This window comes from Staurois parvus, unplaced genomic scaffold, assembly GCF_062004578.1.
Source record: "Staurois parvus isolate SC_StPar_1 unplaced genomic scaffold, SC_StPar_1.0 ptg000429l, whole genome shotgun sequence".
In the NCBI taxonomy this organism is placed as follows: Eukaryota; Metazoa; Chordata; class Amphibia; order Anura; family Ranidae; genus Staurois; species Staurois parvus.
Genome location: NW_028318225.1, coordinates 1,492,102 through 1,513,430, shown reverse-complemented (window position 1 = coordinate 1,513,430; position 21,329 = coordinate 1,492,102). Strand labels below are relative to the sequence as shown.

Here is a 21,329-nt window from a genome sequence, read left to right as displayed (position 1 = left end):
CAATAGTGATGACCTGTATGTTGCTTGCTATTCCATATAGCACTTCTACAGTTATTCTATGTAGCCGGCGTATTTTCATTTTCTCCTTATGACTTTTTATCATGTAGTGTAACGACCTCACAAGGGAAGGATGCCTTGTTTTAATTTAACGGTTTCTGAATGAAGTGTATGTGTGTGTGTGTGTGCATGTAGCAAAGCATCCAGTAGTGTGTTAATGCTTGGAAACAGTGAATGATTGCTAAAAAGGATAGATATTTACTGAGATTGCATTAAATGGAAAATCCTATTTTTGGGTAATCGTACTGAGCAGTCAGAAACTACCGGCCTTTTTCATTTTGACCTTATTCTTAAAAACACAGAGAAGTGTTGCATTGCGGTGGTGTAAAAAAGGGAACTTAACTCTGGAAGCAGCGTTCAAAAAAACAAGGCACAACACTTGCCTTATGGACACGCAGAGCTGGGCTCGGGAATGAGATTGCTTGAGTGTCCCTAGAGCAAGCGGCTTGCTATGGGGGCACTCAGCATGGGGATGGAGCCAGGAGTGCTGTCGGCGATGAGCTTCAAGTGAAAATCGCAGCAAGACCGCACTACATTTTCGGTGCCATTAAAAATGAATGGCACAAAACAGGCATGCTGCATTTTGCCAGGATCCAGGATTACAGTGCGATTTGGAATCGCAGGCAGAATCAAAGCAATTCCACCCGTGATCCCAAATCACTAGATGTAGACAGGGCCTGACTCAGAATGCACAGTGTCTGCATCCAGTGTCGTCTGGAGGTTCTGATCACGTGTAAGTTATATGTGAACAGCAGCTAAGGTGATTGATTTGTAAAGAGTAGATATCTAGCAGCTGCTGCCAATAGCCGTTGCTGGTCACACAGCAGGCAGCTTTACAACCATCCCGCTGTTAAGATGGCCATAGATGAATCAATGGTTGAACAAAAAAACTGACCTGATTCAACTGTGTGGTTGGGGGAATCCTCCCCACTGAGCCTTTGTATTGTAACAGTGGGAAGACTTCCCTTTCATCAGAATAACCAGATCAGCATTGCTGGCTATAGCCTGTGATGTTGATCAAGCAGGGAAAATCTGATAGGGCATTTTTACAGTAGTAGATTGATAGATTGACTTCTGTACAATCTCCCTACACATACATGGATTAACTGCTCTCTGTCTTTATTCTGTTTACGTTTATGTATCTGTGAGGAGGCCTTAACATTGCCTCCTTACTGCCTTTTTTAACCTCTAAAAGCCTGCACCACAACTGCATGGCGAATTGGTCACATTTAATAGGTGCTACTGCCTACTAAGTGCAACAGCCTGTATAACTTTTGCCCCCATCTGCTGCCTTTGCAGCTTAAGGGGGGAACAGTTGGGGGGCGGTAAATATACAGCTCATCCCGGAGCTAAACCCCCCACCCCAGAAAAAAAAGAGGAAAAAATATATATATGGGACTGATAAGACACGGTGCAGGCCATACTTTAATCTAAGAAGAATTATAGTTGAAAAAAGTCCATACGTTGGTATAGATGGCAAAATACAGAGAATTCCAGAAGAAGCAGGAGGAACAGTCCCTTTGCATATTGAGGGGGTCCGTTTAATGGAGACGCGAGAGGCAGTCTCAAGACACCTTGTCTAAGAAGTAGTGTCCAATGTCTTCTATGTATAGTGCCCATGGGGTGGAAGGATTTAGGCATGCTATACCACCAGTGAGCATAGTTGGGCACATTACTGATCCACCTTAGCTCAGTGCCAAAGGCATTTCAGCTTTCCAGTGGCTGCCATATTGTATATGTTGCTGAAGAAATGCTCTACAGCTCAAGCATAGGATTTGCAGATGAAGTAAGGAGCAGGCTAAAGATGATGGTGAGAGAAGTCTATAAAGTGGTATACTTCCTGTGTGGGTAAAAAACAGGATCACTAAAGAGTAATAGGAAGCCATGGTTGGTCAGTGAGTTGATTCTGTAGTATGCCCATTAAGTAGGTGTACTCCTCTGCACAGTATACATTTGAGAGCAGCAAAGGGAGTCCGAGGTATAAAGCACATGAGTACAATGTGAGACAGATAATTTTGGTTTGGAAAGAAGATGGACTTTGTAGGCACCCAACTGTCTTTTTTTTTCTTAAAATACATAGGTTTTTATTAAAGCATTGAACATATAAAAAGCATAGCTAAATATTATTTCCATTTGTAGTCAATAAAGGATTTTGTTTATCCAATGTGCATATCAACCGATATTACTCTCCCTGGGTATTACGCAGCCTCCCCACCTAAAATTAAGATTACTAGGACACCGCCAACTGAGACCACTGTATTGTAATATGGTCAAGGATAGACACAAACCGGGATGACTTAGTCCAGCTCAGCATGTTTTGCGGCTGTGCGCTTCTTCAGGAGCTTAACGTGACATCTATATGAGTAGAATACAAAAATCTGTGTATGTTGTATAAATATCCATAAATACATACAAAGTCATATCATAAAATGTCAGTTACAAAATACCAGTATGCATAAACCAATATAAGAAGAGAATGAGACAATCAGCCACTTGGCGGATCTTACAAGTGGATGTGGGGGCACTTCTAAGAGATAACAACCAAGGCATCACTGAGGGTGAGAATGGTAGTATGTCTTAGACTAACCAAAATATACAGTCAGGTCCATAAATATTGGGACATTGACACAATTTTAACATTTTTGGCTCTATACACCACCACAATGGATTTGAAATGAAACGAACAAGATGTTCTTTAACTGCAGACTGTCCGCTTTAATTTGAGCGTATTTACATCCAAATCAGGTGAATGGTGTAGGAATTACAACAGTTTGCATATGTGCCTTCTACTTGTTAAGGGACCAAAAGTAATGGGACAGAATAATAATCATAAACCAAACTTTCACTTTTTAATACTTGGTTGCAAATCCTTTGCAGTCAATTACAGCCTGAAGTCTGGAAAGCATAGACATCACCAGACGCTGGGTTTCATCCCTGGGGATGCTCTGCCAGGCCGTTACTGCATCTGTCAAAAAACAAGGGTAGAAAGATATTCTAAATAATACTGGTAATCTTGGTAGTTTGTTTCCACACAAAGAGGTTTGTAGCTATCCTTGATCATATTACAATACAGTGGACTCGGTTGGCGGTGTCCTAGTAGTTTTAGTTTTATGTTATCTTAGCCTGCTGTTTCCTCTTGTACCAAATTATATTGTAACTGTAATGTCTACCTTAATTTTGTAAAGTGCTGCGCAAACTGTTGGCGCTATATAAATCCTGTATAAGAATAATAATAATGTGGGGAGGCTGTGTAATACCCTGGGAGAGTGATACCGGTTGATATGAATATTGTATAAACAAAATCTTTTATTGGCTACAAATGGAAATAATGTTTAGCTATGCTTTTTATATGTTCAATGCTTTAACCTTTTCACCTGCTGCAAGCTGAATAGTTCAAGGATATTGTGGCTTTGTTGCATGTGTGTTGATCCCTGTTTTCCCAGGTTAAATACACATGGTGCTCAGTGTGCTTTTTGATTTGTCAAAGTTTTGGTCTTAAGGGTCCATCTTGGTTACAAGCCAGGTCAATCCCCCTAGATGTTTAGTTTAATATTTTTTACTCTGTAATTGTATCTGACAATTACAATAATGACAGTGCACAGTGGCATCATTACTGCCAACGCCTCTTATTTTTCTGAGTCGGTTATAGCTGGGTTTGAGGGCTCGCATTCATGCAAAATGTTGCAAAGTAAGTTGTACAGGAAAGACATGTATTATTACATCCTCAGCACAGGGCATCATGTTGAAGAACATTAAATAAAGGGAATGTGGGCAGGAAGATTTCAAGCGTAGTTCCGACCCCCACCACCTTCCAAAAAAAATAAATAAAAGTCAGCAGCTACAAATACTGTGGCTGCTGACTTGTAATAGTGGGGCACTTACCTGTCCATGCATCCAGCGGTGTCTTCACCCCAAGCTGATTCTTTAATTGGCTGTCAGGTGCTGGTGCTGCCATCTTGACTAAGGGCAACCGGCAGTAAAGTCTTGCGGCTTCACCGCCAGTTTCCTACTGCACATGCGCAAAGCGTGCTGCGCTTTTTGAATGGGCTGCAGTCCTCTGGGACCTTAGAAGTATCCCAGAGGGCTGCGGGGGTGCTGAACTTCTGGTTCAGTTCGCCACACTGAACTGAGCTGGAAGTGAGAGCAGGTACCTATCAAAACCAGGTACCTGCTCCCCCGCCAAAAGTTGCCAGATGTGGCAGTGCAGGGGGAAGAAGGCAGAAAAGCGGAGCTTCCACTTTTGTGTGGAACTTAATGTTTTAAAGGTGGCCCAACCTGTGGCCCACAGAACCGTCAACCCCTTGGCAGCCCACACAACCTCCTTCGGTTGCCGCTGTAATGAATGATCCTCCATAATCCAGTGGCTGTCATGTACAAGCCGTTATTGCAATTGGCGCCTCGCTCTTCTCTTTCCTTCCTAACACACAAATACTGGGAGAGGAGCCTTTAGCCGAGTGGATTACATCTAGTGACATCCATACAGGGGTTCTGAAGGTGGAATTTCATAGCTGTGTGATGAGCTTGGTGTCATTCTGGAAGCATGTGAGTGCATTTATGTGTTTTTTTAAGACTTCCCTGGTTTGTTGTTTTTTGTATAGATTGGCCACAGTCCTTGCTTTTCAAAGGATGACTGCAAAGACCCTGATATAGTAAAGGCTCCATCACTGGTTTGAACTTTTTTTTTTTTTGCCTGGTCACACCTGAGCATTTTTTGTAATTGTGATTAAACAGTAGGGAAATATCCAACAGGGATTGGTCCCATGGAAACTGATGACTTCGGTTGCTGTTGAAAATCTTCATTATGCTATTGAAAATTAAAAAAAAAAAATTAAAATTCTGAACCATTTCAATTCATTGTGGCCCGTAACTGGTTACCACATGGCTTAAGTGTCCCTCACTCTTCAAAAGGTTGAGCCATCCTGTTTTGGACTGTTGGGAATTAGTTTTTTAAAAAGCATAGAGCCTGAATGTAACACAGGTCATCTACACCGTGTTCCAAATTATTATGCAAATTATATTTTCTCCTTTCGTCTTTCAGGACGAAAAGAGAGACCTCGGCTCCTCCCCACCTGAGGAAACACCTCCACCCAAAATAAAAAGTTCTCCGCTCCCCTCCGACCTCAGTTCAGGTGTTTCCTCCGGTGGGGAGACACGTGAGGAGGCGCAAGGTGCTGTCAGGTAGACAGGCAGGGGAGCCGAGGGTCGGAGAGCCGGCTGTGAGGCTCTGGGCAGCCGGGAGTGAAGGACGGAGCTTCCGGCTGCGATCCTCCCTGGGCAAGCTGCTGTGCAGTGGGCGTGCACCCTGGGGGACAGCACATACCTGCTCTCGCCCCTCGACCCCCTCCGGCGAGTTGGGGCGTCGGGGTGGCCTTGGTGAGGTCTGGTGAGGATCGGGGAGGAGTCCCGCTCCTTCCCATGCTGGCGAGCAGTGAAGCTTGCCGGGCCAGACGTCGGGGGACGGCGGTTTCCGGCGGAAGGGGCGGGGATTCTCCCAGGGCCGCGGCTTCCGCTTCCGGTCGCGGCCCTAGCACCACGGCGCGCAAAATTTAAAAGGTGGTGCGGAACATCCTGGGGGACAGGCCAGCACGAGGCGACCACCCTCCTGAGAAGGATGTCGGAGGCATCGGGACCAGGGGATGCCAGCACCAGCCATTCACAGGTAAGGTGACTTGGAGGAGTCCTCCCCTACCTGGTGGCCCCTAGCTCCTGGGGTATTCCCGGACCCTCTGGTGGTGAGGGTCTTCATGGGTGGGGTAGGGGGTCTGTGGAGGGGTCAGGCCCTTAAGCCTTGCTGGGAAAGGGGGGGGGGGGGGAGAGTAGGCCATGGCAGTGGGTGTTAGACTTCCTTTCTGCCCTCTTGTGTCTTTCAGGGCAAGGCCCGGGCAAAACTGAAACACCAGGAGCCTAAGCGCAGATGCCCATCCTGCAAAGAAGTTCTAAAAGAATCATGGAGGAAGGTCCTTTGCGGCCCGTGTATAGAGGGGTTGGTAAAGGAAGAGAGGCCAGAGCAGGGTGACTTAGTCAGGTCAGTGAAGGAACTGGCCAGCACCTTCGACTCTTTTAAAAACCTTATGGAAAGGTTAGCCGTTCCCTAAGCCACACCGTGCCCACCGCCGGTGGCCACAGTAGGTCAGAGCAGAGAGCTCCTCATAGCAGAAGAGGACGAGGGGCCTTTGGAGGATTCCCAGTCGGAGGAGGAGTCTGCTGGGGAGGGCCCAACAGGTGAGGGCAGGGATCCCACTCGGTACAAACTGTCCCTAGAGGAGGTTGACGACCTCTTAGGGGCTATATACGAGACCCTAGACATCAAGGAGGAGGTTAAGACCTTGTCCTTGCACGATCAAATGTATCGGGTTGGAGGAACAAAGGCACCGAGTGTTTCCTGTACATGATATTTTAGTGGATACCATCAAAAAAGAGTGGCAGGATCCGAAAAAGAAGCCCTTCTTTTCTATTTAGTGAGGATACGGAGGCTGTGTGGAATAAAAACCCCAAACTCGACGCAGCTTTTTCTCAAACAGCGAGGAGGACGGACCTAGCATTTGAGGATATGGGGGTCTTGCCGGATTTACTGGACAGGAGAGCAGAATCTCTCCTCAAGAAGGTTTGGGATTCTACCCTGTCCAACTTGAAGCCTGCCATGGCCAGAAACCTTAAATACTGGTTGACACAGTTGCAGGCCCATATTGTAGCAGACTCCCCCAATGAAAAAATCTTGGCTTCTTTCGAGACCCTGTTACAAGGTGTGGGGTTTATCGCGGATGCATCCGCAGAATCAGTAAGGCTGGGGGCCAGGTCAGCAGCCCTGACGAACTGTGCTAGGAGAGCTCTATGGTTGAAGACTTGGCAGGGCGATATCACTTCAAAGGTGAGGTTGTGTGGCATCCCCTTTATGGGAGATTTCCTGTTCGGACTGGGATTGGAGGAGATTCTAGACCGGACGGCAGACAGGAAAAAGTCCTTCCCCCTAAAAAGGAAGTTGCAGGAGGGAAGTACGCGAAAGGTTGGCCCAGCCAAGAGACAGAACCTCAGGCCAGAAAGACAGAGTAGGTCGTGGGGGCAGAGAGGTAGGGGCAGGGGAGGGGCGATTTTTCGCCCTCCTGAGCAGCCCCAGAAGCCAAGGTGACTCGATTCCTCCTGTGGGAGGAAGATTAGTGACCTTTCTCCCACAGTGGGAAGTAGCGGTCGCCAGCCCCTTTATTCTAGATATTGTGAGAAGGGGTTATCGGCTGGAGTTTTTAGAGCCGCCACCAGGAAGATTCTTTGTGACAGCCCGGCCAAGGCCTCGGCCCTAATGGCCGCACTAAGGGATCTGAAGGACCAGAGAGTCATCACCAAGGTCCCGGGGGGGAAAAAGGGAAAGGATTTTATTCCCACGTGTTCATGGTTCAGAAGCAGTCGGGGGCGTTCAGGCTGATTCTGAACCTGAAGCCCCTGAACAGGGTGGTGCGTTACAGGAGGTTCCGTATGGACTCCATTTGCACGGTCAAAGCCCTACTCCCGCCAGGGACATTTATGGCCTCCATAGATTTAAGGGACACATACCTTCACGTGCCCATCGCGGAACCCTCACAACGTTTTTTCAGGTTGGCGGTACAGGAGGAAGCAGGAATACGGCATTGGCAGTTCAGAGCTCTACCATTTGGACTATCTTCCTCGCCAAGGATGTTCACGAAAATTCTGACAGAGGATCTGGTTCCCATCCGCATGAAAGGGATTGCGGTTATAACCTACTTGGACGACCTGCTTCTCTTCGCAGACTCAGAGTCCCAGCTACGGCAGAACATTGCCACAGTAAGGGGTCATCTGGAAAACCTAGGGTGGCTTTTGAACCTGGAAAAGTCCTGTCTGGTGCCCTCCCAAAGAGCGGTTTACTTGGGGTACATTCTGGATTCTGTAAGGCAGAGGACCATCTTAACTTCAGAAAAGGTTACCAAATTAGACGCAGGGGTCAGATTGTTACAGGGGAGCAGGTTGGTAACAGTGAGGCAGGCCATGTCGGTACTGGGGTTACTAACATCTTCCATCCCAGCAGTGCAGTGGGCAGGTTTCCATCTGCGTCCCCTCCACCTGTGGATTCTGAGGACTTGGGACAAAAGGATTCAATCCTTGGAGGACCAGGTCCTTGTCCCTCCCAGTGTGAAGAGGTCTCTGTGGTGGTGGAGGAGATCATCCAACGTGACCCAGGGGCTGTTGTGGTGTTTCTCCGTGACTAGGGAAGTTACGACAGACGCCAGCGCTCTTGGGTGGGGAGCCCACCTAGGAGATTTAGTGGTTCAGGGGGAGTGGTCCTCAGTAGAGAGGAGAGAATCCTCGAATTGGAGAGAGTTGAGGGCAGTAGGGGAGGCTCTCCGCTCCTTCCAAGACAGGATCAAGGGCCAGCACGTACGGGTTCTGACGGACAATGCTACAGCAGTAGCATACATAAACAGACGGGGGAACAAGGAGCAGGGCTCTCGGATCCCTAGCAGCATTGGTTTTATCCTGAGCGGAGAAGAACCTAGCTTCCCTGTCTGCGGTACACCTGAAGGGAGAACTAAATCGGAAGGCAGACTTCCTGAGCAGGACTCGGCTCAGAGAATCGGAGTGGGCCCTGAACACGGAGGTTTTTCAGGCAATCGTAAAGAGATGGGGGTCCCCGGACATAGATCTCTTTGCCTCAGGGAAGAACAACAGAGTCCCGAGGTTCTTCTCCCTGAGCCGCGGGGACGGCTCAGAAGCGGTGAATGCGTTAGGACAGAGGTGGGACTACCCGCTGTGCTACGCTTTCCTCCCGGTCCCCTTACTCCCCCTGGTGTTAAGAAAATTCAGGACAGAAAAAACTTTGCTCATCTTGATCGCCCCTTTTTGGCCGCGGCAAGCGTGGTTTGCTACCCTAAAGAGCTTAGCCACAAACCCGCCCTGGGAATTGCCGCCAAGGAGGGATCTGCTGACGCAGGGGCCGGTCCTGTGCCCCAGGTTGGAGAGACTGAGGCTATCGGCCTGGTTTCTGAGCAGCAGCTCCTTTTAGCGAAAGGGTTTTCAACCAGGCTGGTGAAGACGTTGCTGGCTAGTAGAAAGGAGGAGACTCAGGCCATTTATAGCAGGGTTTGGGGTTGCTTTACGGCCTGGTGCGTTAGGGCGTCAGTAGCGACCCATAGCATGGTCTCGGTATTGGAGTTCCTGCAAGCAGGGGCGGACAAGGGGCTGTCATTCAGCATGCTCAAGGGCCAGGTTTCGGCCCTCAGCGTGTTCTTGTAGATGCCCTTAGCCAGGGAAGCACTGGTAGGGAGATTTTTTAAGGCCCTGGCGAGGCAGAGGCCTCCGAGGTCCGGGCCTTTTCCAGCGTGGGACTTAGCCAAGGTGCTGGGGGTGCTGATTAGGGCCCCGTTCGAGCCCCTGGAGTCCTGCCCGATAAGGGACCTTACTATTAAGACGGCCTTTTTAGTGGCAATTACCACAGCAAGGAGGGTATGTAAGCTGGAGGCCCTTTCAGTCAGAGCCCCCTATCTACAGATTTTTCCCGATAGAGTGGTGTTAAGGCCGGACCCATCCTTCATTCAGAAGGTGGCCCAGAGATTCCAGAGGGAGCAGGATATAGTGCTACCCTCATTTTTTCCTGACCCGGTTGGGAAAGTTCAGGAGAAACTTCATTTTTTGGATGTTGGAAGGTGCGTGCTCCTGTACCTTGAAAAGACAAAAGGGTTTAGGAGCACGGAATCTTTTTTTTTTTTTTTTGTTTCTTTCGCAGGGGCCAGGAGGGGCAAGAAAGCTTCTAGAAGGACACTGGCCAGATGGTTAAAACTGGCAATTACGGGAGCATACCATGCAGAAGGCCTAGAGGCCCGAAGGGGATCAGGGCACATTCCACCTGAGCGGTAGCAACTACCCAGGCGGAGCTGGCAGGGGCTTCCCCAGGACAAATCTGCAGGGCAGCTACCTGGTCCAGCTATGACACTTTTGTAAGGCAATACAGACTCGACCTGGTCTCTGTGCAGGATCAGGCCTTTGGGCGTAAAGTCTTGCAAGCAGTTAGCCCGCCCGATGGGTGAGTACTCGCTTATCCTCTCAAGGTGCTGTCCTGAAAGACGAAAGGGGAAAAATCAAGTTACACTTACGGTAACGTCTTTTCCAGTAGTCTTTCAGGACAGCACCGATTGCCCACCCAGTGTTGATATTTGGTTACGTGAAAATGTCTTATTGCGGTCATGTTGTCTCATGTTGTGCCTCCCCAGGTGACCGGAGGTACGATCTAAGAACTGAGGTCGGAGGGGAGTGGAGAACTTTTTATTTTGGGTGGAGGTGTTTCCTCAGGTGGGGGGGAGCCGAGGTCTCTCAAGGTGCTGTCCTGAAAGACTACTGGAAAAGATGTTACCGTAAGTGTAACTTGATATTTTTCTCATTTACCTAAATAATTGATGTAAATAACAGTCTGCATAATTCTCAGGTTATCAACTATTAAGAGTACAATTAAAATTTTATTGAACAAACCTCCTAATGATAACCGTATTCTTTTTAAACATAAAACACTTCCAATGCACTGTTCCAAATTATTACGCACAGTAAGTTTCAAAACACTTTATAGGTTAAGAACTGAAAATTGTCATTTGTTGTGTTTGCAGCATATTTACTGAAATCAAAAGCTATTTCAATCATACTTTTAACAACATTTTAACTTTTTAAACATTTTAACAGGTCACGTTACATTTTAACATAGGACCCCTTATTTGATAGCAGCTTCACAAGTCTTGCATCCATTGAACTTGTGAGTTTTTGGACAGTTTCTGCTTGAATTTGTTTGCAAGATGTCAGAATAGCCTCCCAGAGCTGCTATTTGGATGTAAACTGCCTCCCACCCTCATAGATCTTTTGCTTGAGGATGCTCCAAAGGTTCTCAATAGGATTGAGGTCAGGGCAGGATGGAGGCCACACCATGACTTTCTCTCCTTTTTATCCCCATAACAGCCATTGATGCAGAGGTATTTTTTGCAGCATGAGATGGTGCATTGTCATGCATGAAGATGATTTTATTACGAAAAGCATAGTTCTTCCTTCTGTACCAGGCAAGAAAGTGGTTAGTCATAAACTTCACATACTTTGCAGAGGTCATCTTTACACCTTCGGGGCCCCTAAAGGGGCCGACCAGCTCTGTTCCCATGATTCCGGCCCAAAAAATGACTCCACCACCACCTTGCTGACATCGCAGCCTTGTTGGAACTGGGTGGCAATTCACCAACCATCCACTACTCTATCCATCTGGACCATCCAGGGCTGCACGGCACTTATCAGTGAACAGGACTGTTTGAAACTTAGTCTTCATGTATTTTTCTGCCCAATGCAGCCGTTTCTGCTTGTGAGCATTGGTTATTGGTGGCCGAATAGAAGGTTTATGCACAGTTGCAAGACTCTGGAGGACTCTACACCTTGATGTCCGTGGGACTCCAGAGGCACCAGCAGCTTCAAATATTTGTTTGCTGCTATGTAATCGTATTTTAGCAGTTGCTCGCTTGATCCGATGCATGGATCTGGCAGAAATCTTCCTCAATGTGCCTTTATCTACACGAACCCGTCTGTGCTCTGAATCAGCCACAAATCTCTTAATAGTGCGATGATCACGCTTACTTTTTCGTGCAATATCTAATGTTTTCATACCTCGTCCAAGGCATTGAACTATTTCACTCTTTTCGGCAGCAGAGAGATCCTTTTTCTTCCCCATATTGCTTGAAAATGGTGCTCTGCTTAATAATGTGGAACACCCTCCTTTAGTAGTTTTTCCTTAAATTGGGTTCACTGGCCAATCTAATTATCACAGGTGTCCGAGATTGTTTTCAGTGATCAAAAGAGCCCTGACACACAATGCCATCCATGAGTTAAACTGAAAAACAAAATCTTTAATCTTTGTGACACTTAAATAGAATTTGCATAATAATTTGGAACAGGGTGTATATATCTCATTTCAAAACTGGTGTAAAAGATGTCCTTAATGAAGGAGAGATAAGCAATGATTGTGGCTTACCTCACATGTGTACCAGTTTATGTAGCTAAGGCAAGGAGTGGAGAACATGTTCTTGAAATACTTGAAAAGAAAAACTGTAAGAACAATAAATTTAAATAAAAATAAACATTTTGAAGCATTCCCGTACGCCCGTGCTCATATGCGAATGCAAACATGCACATAGTTTCAGCAAGTGTATGTAAACAGTGGTTGCACCTTGCTGTAAACGTCAGCGTGAGCGCAATCGTTCTAGTGACAGAGCTCACATTTAACTTTAAACTGCTAACTGTAAAGGCTTTTTAAGTGTCGCCAATGAATACTTTTAGGTATAATAGTTTGTTGCCATTTTACAGGCGTGTGCTGTTTTAAATCTTAATATTTTTGATATCCATTTACTGAATGTAATATCTTTTATATTCTACAAATAAATGGGTATTATAATGTGTTTGGGTGTACTGGTATTAACTTAAGTGTATCTAAGGGTATTTTTTCCTGAAAATTTGCATTTGATAAAGGGCTGTGCACATCTTGTATGGCTTAAAAAATTGCAACTACCACTATTTTGGGTCTCTGCTTTCAGAACATATGAAATATTTGGGGGAGCTAAGCAATTTTCTACCCAAAAAAATGCAGATTTTAACATATCAAACACAAAGTCAAAATTGCCCTGGACAGCAAGTGCCTAATATAACTAATGTTTAACATTCATGGGGTCTCAGAATATTGTGTTTGGGCAACTTTTACTTTACTATTTTTGTGTTATTCCATGTCTTTACATTCACTTTTAAAACTGGTTTTACTATAATATCGAAATTACAGATTTCTTTCTCCCTTCTACTGGGGTTCTCGGTAGCTGAAAGTGTTTGTGAATCTCTTCTCATCTCCATTCTTATTATGCAAAACGATCTACAAGTTTTCATAAACTCCACCCAAAAAGGGGAAGTTCCACTTTAAAGACTGGCCCCCTGCTCCCCATTAAGGATTGGCACCTTTGGGGAGCAGGTACCCGAAATTGACGGGTACCCACTCCCACTTCCCCCCTATAGTCTTCTGGGACACGTGACAGGTCCCAGAAGACTACAGGACCATTCAGAGAGTGCAGCCCTACTCACACATGCGCAGCGGGCACCCAGCTGTGAAGCTGCAAGCTGTCATAGCCGGGTGCCCACACTGAAAATGCCGGTGAAACGGGCTACAGGGAGGACACCGCGGGATTGAGGGACAGGTGAGTGGCTGTTTTTTTAAAAGTCAGCAGCTACAGTTTTTGTAGCTGCTGACTTATTTTTTCACAGTGTGACTGGAGCTCCTCTTTAACAGAAGGTTTTCCTTTGAGAATGTCTGTGATCTCGTCAGCATTGGATTATCGCTGCTTCATAAACGGACACCTTAGTCCTCTAACGGCCATGTATTGCAATAGCTTGCCTGATTAGATGTAAATTGACGAGTTCTCAAGGCTTGTCCACTACACAGTTGATGGTAAACCCCCAAAAAGGCTGTGCATATTTTGTACAATTTGTCGAATTTTATCCTGTGTGACCAAATTTAATGTGCAACATTTAATAGTAAATTTCTACCCACAGTTTGGGTGCTGTTGTTTTTGTTTTTTTTTTTTGTTTAACTATAATAATGACTCTTTGTTTTACCAGATAACCTGGCATGAAATTGCACGTCCTCAGATTCATGGCTATGACATGCAGTGTATTGCCATGATTGGAAGATTTCAGTTTGTGTCTGGAGCCGATGAGAAAGTTCTCAGAATATTTGCTGCACCAAGGAACTTCATTGAGAATTTCAGTAAAATTTCTAACATTTCAGTGGAAAGTCTTCTTTCAAATGTACGTAAGCAACCAAATGATATACATGATAGCTAGAGAGAATTTAATGCAAAACCATTCTAAATCCATTTCCTAGACAACTTTATGTAAACCTTTCCCCCTGTAGCTTCATTGCTGTAGACCGGGTTCACACTGTTGCGTTGTGGGAAACAGTGCAAATCCTATACATTTCCTGCACCACATTGCAATCGCATGGCATTCACGTGATCTGGCAGGTGTCAATGTTAAATCAGTGGCACCCGTAACAGATTGCAAAAGACGATGTGGTTGTCAGAAATCGCATAGGTGAAAACATCCATATGATGCGATTCAGGTGCGGGAAAAAAAGGGTTCTGCACCTTTTTGGTGCAGATGCAATGTGATTTGAACCATACAAAATGTATGGCTCAAAGCCCACCGCACAGGCATTGCATGTATTTCTCACAGGAATGCGGTGCGATTCCTGTGCAAATTACATGTGGTGTCCCGCACTGCATTAGTGTGAACCCAGTCTTCATGTTCTTTAGACCTGAAAGATCTTTGCAGATGGTGGCCTAAAGTTGCTGACAGTAGTGCAATGTTTAGTTTGTCTCCTAAACATTCCTATGTTGAACAACGTATAATGGTATTATTTAATGGATTTGAATTTTTGCTGTATTACTGTTGGTCCAAGGAGAATCTTGATCAGGACTTGTTGAACCACTGTTGATAGTGTATCCATCACACCATGAAAGCAAGTGGGTTAATTGGGTGCCTGGCGTACATTAGGTCAAAATTCCTCGCTCAGCCTACTATGCAGTAGATTGCAAGGGAACTTTTTATATATATATATATATATATATATATATATGTATATGTGTATATATATATATATATGAGCCAGATTCTTCTTTGCGTGACTAGACTAGCCTTTTCTTAATATTTACGCATAGGAATGTACATTTTTCTGGAAGTAATTCAAGTAAAAGTGGGATGGGGGAGGTGATGGATATGTTACCACCCTTTAAATCCTTCTAAAGAATTATTTAAATTGTTACATGTAAAATGACTAATGTGAAAAGTCTCTTTTTAATGTGCATGCATGGATAATTATGGGTATATTTATAAATGTTTTTAGAAGCCAAAAATAGATAGTAGTAGCTTCTAGTGAAAGATTTGCAGAGGAAACTACAGGGGCTGCTATTGCTGACATTGCCCTAAGAATACTAGTTGCCTGGCTAGCTCTGCCTTCAATGCTTTCTGACCTGGAACATGCTTGCATATCAGGTAAAGCTGTGTTTTAAGTAAAAAAACAAAAACAAAATGCTGTAGAGGGGAAAAATGATTGTACTTGCCTTGGCTTCTGTACTGCAGAGGGTTTTATCACCAACCTTCCAAACTGATCATGGAAAGTGCTGGCTATTCCATATCTTATGGGAAGATGCCCTAAAAGAGTGCAGGAATGGCTTGTCCATAGATTTGGAAGTATTCTCAGTATTGCCTATGATCTTGCTGGAAGAATGGTGATCTCGCCCTCACCTAGGCACCACAGACAGAATCTGGTAATTCGGTATTATTTTTTTTTTCCTCTACATATTTTTACTTTTAAGCAGCTGTTCATGATGGCGTAGGGGACCTAATTTATATTAAGCAGACCTTGAAGTTTTACTACATGGTCCGCTTTAAAGAAAATCCATAATTTGTGAGCTTTTATTTTTTGAGTGTTCAAGGACTTACAACAAAGAGTTGTATAGAGTTGCGAAATAACAATCACAAATCAATGAAAGAACAAAAAGAGGCTCATCGATGAAGTGCATATACATACAATGTCAGTGCATGACAGTGAATTAGCCAGCATTATCAGACAATTGAGTGGACATATTGGAGATGGAAAGATCCCACGGTTCCCAAACCGCTTCAAAAAAGGGGACAGAGTTGGCATGCATAGCAGTGAGGTACTCCATTCTTCTTCTAATCTCAGCGATAACCTTCACCAATTCTGACCGCGTAGGAGGCGTAGTAGATAGCCAATGCATGGGAATGGTTCTCCTGGCCGCTGTTAAAACATGAGAGGATAGCTTCCTGGCAAATTTGGAGAGGCCTTTAAAAGGCAGGCCCAGTAAAAAGTGGATGGGCTCAGATGGGATATGGACCTGTAAAAGTAGCTGCAAAAAGATAAGGACCTCTCTCCAGAAAGGTCCAATGTGTTGGCAAATCCAGAAAATGTGGAAAAGAGTGCCAGTTTCCTCACCACATCGCCAGCAGACAGGACAAACATTCCGATTGTGAGCATGGAGATCCTCAGGAGTCTTATACCAAAGCATCAGAATTGTATGTGTTTTGTTTATATGCTACACTTATACAAGACCAAGAGGCAGCCTCCCAAATCCTGCTCCATTGATCTAAGGCAATATTACGTTGAAAGATTCGGGGCCACTTGCGCATATAAAGGTGTGTATCAGGAGAAAGGTTACAGGCATCTGGAAGCAACTTATAGATAGAGGAAATTAGGCCCTGCTGGTATAGACCCTGAATGCAGATGCATTCAAAAAGAGTAGGCTTCTCTAGGGTCAGAGAGGGAATCTTAGAGAAGAAGTGTTGTATTTGTAGGTAAACATAATACTGATGGAGGAGGCATATGAGTAGCTTTTTGAATCTCAAAAAAGGGTCTAAGCTCTCAGGTCACTGGGCAGACCAAGTGTCACAGTTGAAATAGGTTGGCTCTGGCCCAAGGACTCATACAGGCCAGGGACAAACTATCTGGGAGACTAGAGTTAAGTATGACATTGGCCAGAGATGAACAAAGAGAAGACAGGGCAAATGTATCCCTACACCTCCTCCATATAGACGACAGAAACTGCATAGGCCCTTGCAGGAGATGCTTGTGAGGGGAGATTGCAATGTTGGTCATAGACCAGAGTAGAGAAGAAGGGTGCAATGGACTCCATTGCAGCCATTCAATCTTGGCCCATTTGTTACGGGGGTGCTGAGAGGACCGCAAGACAAAAATACGGAGCTGAGTGGCCAAATAATACAACACAAGGTCTGGGGCCCCCAGACCTCCCCTAGATTGAGGTGAGAGAAGGACTGTATGGGCAATTCAGTGAGATTTATTATGCCAGATAAAGTGGAGGAAGGATTTCTGAAGGGAACAAAGCTTGGACATGGGAATAGGTACAGGAAGCGTCTCAAACAGATACAGAAGCTTGGGAAGTGTGGTCATTTTTAGCACATTAATCCTGCTATGAAAGGAGATGGCAAGGTTGTCCCAAGATTTTAAGTATTGAGAGATAGCTTGAAAAAGGGGGGGAAATTATCTTCATAAAGGGAGTGGAAGGAGGAGGTAAGGTTGGTACCTAAGTACCTCAAGGAGTGGGGGCACCAGCGATAAGGATAATTTGCCTGAAGAGAAGATAAAATGTCAGAGGGTATGTGGAGTGGTAATGCTTCACTTTTAGACACGTTAACCATATAACTTGACAGGGCGCCAGCTGTAGAGTATGATGTAAAACAGGCAGAGTAATGTGGGGCTCCGTTAGTGCCAGTAGTATATCATCAGCGAACAAAGACAGCTTAAAGTCACTATTGTGGGTGCATATACCATGGATATCTGGGTTGGATCTGACCGCTATAGCCAGGGGTTCCAAACAGAGGATAAACAACAAGGGGGAAAGAGGGCATCCCTGGCGTGTACCATTGGACATCCGAAGAGAAGGGGATAAGAAAGACGCTAATTTGACCTGGGAAGAGGGAGTGAAGTAAAGGGCTTTCAAAGCAGCCACAAACGGACCGCTAAACCCAAATCTCTCTAGGAATAGAAACATGTACGGCCAACTTAATCTGTCAAATGCTTTTTGGGCATCCAAGCTCAACAAGAGAGTAGGATTCGGGGACTTATTGACAAGGTCGATCAAGTCAGTGGTCCTCCTGGTGTTATCTGCAGCGTGTCTAGCCAGGACAAAGCTCACCTGGTCTCTGTGTATAAGCTTGGCGATACATTTGGACTATCTATTGGCTAGTATTTTCATGAAAATCTTGTAGTTAGAGTTTAATAAGGCTATGGAGCGATAATTATCTGGAAGGGAATGGTCCTTATCCAGCTTGGGGATCACAGAAATATATGCACTCGTAAAATCATTGTGCGGGAGAGACCCCTTCAGGAGATCCCGAAACAAAGTCAGAAGATGAGGGGCTAAAATGCTAATAAGGGACTTGCAATATGAGTAAGGGAGACCGTCCGGTCCATGGGACTTGTGATTAGGAAGGTGTTTAACAACATCCAATAATTCTTTGATGGAAATTTCTGCATTCAAGGCTGTAACATCGGAGGGTGACAAACACGGCAAATGTAAAGAGTCAAAAAAGGCATCAAAAGCAGTCATCTGAAGGGGAGGATGAATATCAGGGGCTAGGCAATTTTATAAAGCTTCTCATAGTATTCCCCAAATATTGTAGCCATAACATGCGGGTCATATGTGGATTTGCTATAGGACTGGAGTAGATGACCTGGTAAAGAGGGGGACATTTGACATTTAAGTCTATTCACGAGCATACGGTGGGGTTTATTAGAGAACTCGTAGAATTTTTGCCTAGCCCAGACGAGAGACTGAGCAGTTTTATGCAGGTAGAGAGCCCTAATTTGATCACATATTGGGAAACTTTCTGGAACCGAGGTATAGATGGTTTATCTAGCAATCGATAAACCAACAGCTGAGCATAGTTGGCGCGAAAGGGATTGTCTGGCACAAACAGAGGCCTTCTTTAAACAAGCGCCCATGGAAAATACAGAGGCCTCGGATGACGGCCTTATGGCCTCCCAGAGGCTTGAGGATGAAGATACTGAGCCAACATTGAAGTGAAAGTAAGCATCCAGACCCAGAGAGAGCTCCTTTCGAAGGTGTTCCGATCGCAGAAAACTCTCATTAAAGCGCCAGACACAGGAGTTAGGGAGAAGGTCATGTGACAGTGAGGCATGGTCTGACCAAGTCAACGGGTTGATCTCCAAAGAAACCAAAAAGGGTATCAGGGGGGCGGTGACAAAAAAATTATCCAATCGAGCGTACACGTGATGTGGAGTAGAATAAAACATGAATTGCCTATGGAGAGGATGTTTGACCCCCCAGGCGTCAAAGAGACTATGCTCCTGAATCATTTTGCGGAAAGCCGTCGAGGAGGAGCATAGCCTTTTCGACGGAGTAGGGGCAAAGAGCATCTTTCTATCCATATGGGGAGACATAACTATATTAAAATCCCCCCCTCAACAATCATACATGGAGTAGATATCAAACATAACTTGTCTAGAGTTTGAGAGAGAAATATCTGCTGACCAGAGTTGGGTGCATACAGATTCAAAAGTACAAATGGAGATCCCTCGTACATACATTCCAACAAGACACAGTGTCCCAACTGTTTAAAGAAGGAGTCTGCTTCATGTAGATCACAGAGTAGGACTTGGGCATTATCTTTGGAGACAACAAGCTTAAAAGGAAACCCCACTGGCAAGTGATACAGTGTTGCTGGAGATGTGTGGTAACCGGTTTCAAGACACGTCTCTTCACCAAAGTAATGGGGGATAGATCACTGAAAATCTGAAGTGTGTCCCCTTTAAATTCCAGGGAGGACTTCTTGTGGGTAGAGGCAAGCAAGGCTTCTTTGCTGTCAAAGTAGCGAAAACGAATGATAACATCTGGGCCTAGTACTCTCAGGAGGCTTCGGGCCTAACGATCTATGGGCCCGATCCATGCGCCAATCAACATCTGGGACTTTGGGGGCCAGAGTGTTAAACAGAGACCGCAAGTAACGTTGGAAGTTGGGAGTCAGGGACCGTTTCAGAAATACCACGGACGCAAATATTCTGGCAGCACTCCGTTTTCCAGGTCTTCCTGCTGGAGCTGCAACTGAGTCACGGAATGTTTCAGATTCGCATTATCCTCTTCCAGGAGATGCACATATTGCACCAATTCATCAAACTTTGATTCAAGGTGGTCTGTGCAGTCTCCCAATTGGGTAATCTCCCCCCTAAGCTCCTGGGCCAATTTCCCAATTTCAGCAGAGATCGTGCAGGTGATATTGTGTAAAAATACAAATAATATCTTTTCGATACTCCCTCAACCAACCCCACCAGTGCAAAACATATACCAGCAAATGTCCACATAAAAGTCCACAAACTAAAGTGCTTTTCAGTAAGTAGTGCTTTTCAAACGTTGAGGACTACTCCACTTTGCTGAATTTCAATCCAGGACCTCAAATCAGGATACCTCAAAAAAATATAAACTCAATATAGTGTATTATCATTATAACATAAAACACTCGTGAAAACTAAAAGTGACTCCTCCTGGACTCCCACCCGTGATAAAACGGCACTCCAAAATGTGATAAAGTGCAACACTCCACACCAGTGTTACCATCCAAATGAACTAAATACCATTACCCTCTCATAAAACCATGCATCCAAATGAGATAGTGCCATCTCTCTTGTGATATAAATACTATTACCCTCTTCCAATGCAGACCAAGCAAAACTCCTTCAAGGTAGTCCAAAGTTTTCCCCTCTTCAGAAGCCTCTATTTGCTTCCAATCCACCTTCCCCGTTCCTCAAAAAGGGGGCAGATAATACAAGACTCAATGAGGTAAATTTAAAAGGATTTCACAAATTTATTTGTTGCTTACATAGAAAACGCCAACGTCCATCCTCTCCCACAGTCCATATAGTTGAATTCCAGTGTTCAAGATGGCCGTGCCGCTCCTTCCGGTTTGAAATTGTATTGTACGTCCTTATGTCCTTGACGCGTTTCGTCACTTCCGACTTGTGAATTCCGATTTGTGAAATCCTTTTAAATTTACCTCATTGAGTCTTGTATTATCTGCCCCCTTTTTGAGGAACGGGGAAGGTGGATTGGAAGCAAATAGAGGCTTCTGAAGAGGGGAAAACTTTGGACTACCTTGAAGGAGTTTTGCTTGGTCTGCATTGGAAGAGGGTAATAGTATTTATATCACAAGAGAGATGGCACTATCTCATTTGGATGCATGGTTTTATGAGAGGGTAATGGTATTTAGTTCATTTGGATGGTAACACTGGTGTGGAGTGTTGCACTTTATCACATTTTGGAGTGCCGTTTTATCACGGGTGGGAGTCCAGGAGGAGTCACTTTTAGTTTTCACGAGTGTTTTATGTTATAATGATAATACACTATATTGAGTTTATATTTTTTTGAGGTATCCTGATTTGAGGTCCTGGATTGAAATTCAGCAAAGTGGAGTAGTCCTCAACGTTTGAAAAGCACTACTTACTGAAAAGCACTTTAGTTTGTGGACTTTTATGTGGACATTTGCTGGTATATGTTTTGCACTGGTGGGGTTGGTTGAGGGAGTATCGAAAAGATATTATTTGTATTTTGTTTACACTTTCAAGGGTGAGAGTGATACTTTTCGTAGGGATATCTAGAGTTTATAATATATCTACATTGTGTAAAAATACCTGCATTTTGTCCACCAGGATATCCACC

General features: G+C 44.9%; 1 protein-coding gene across 1 annotated transcript in view; it reads left to right on the top strand.

The window, feature by feature from the left end:
• The window catches only part of ELP2 (elongator acetyltransferase complex subunit 2), a 199,041-nt gene that overhangs the window by 138,161 nt on the left and 39,551 nt on the right, over positions 1 to 21,329 (top strand). The window contains exon 13 of the mRNA XM_089687543.1: positions 13,678 to 13,866. Coding sequence (XP_089543669.1) covers positions 13,678 to 13,866 — 189 coding nt within the window. The remainder of the gene's footprint in view (positions 1 to 13,677; positions 13,867 to 21,329) is intronic.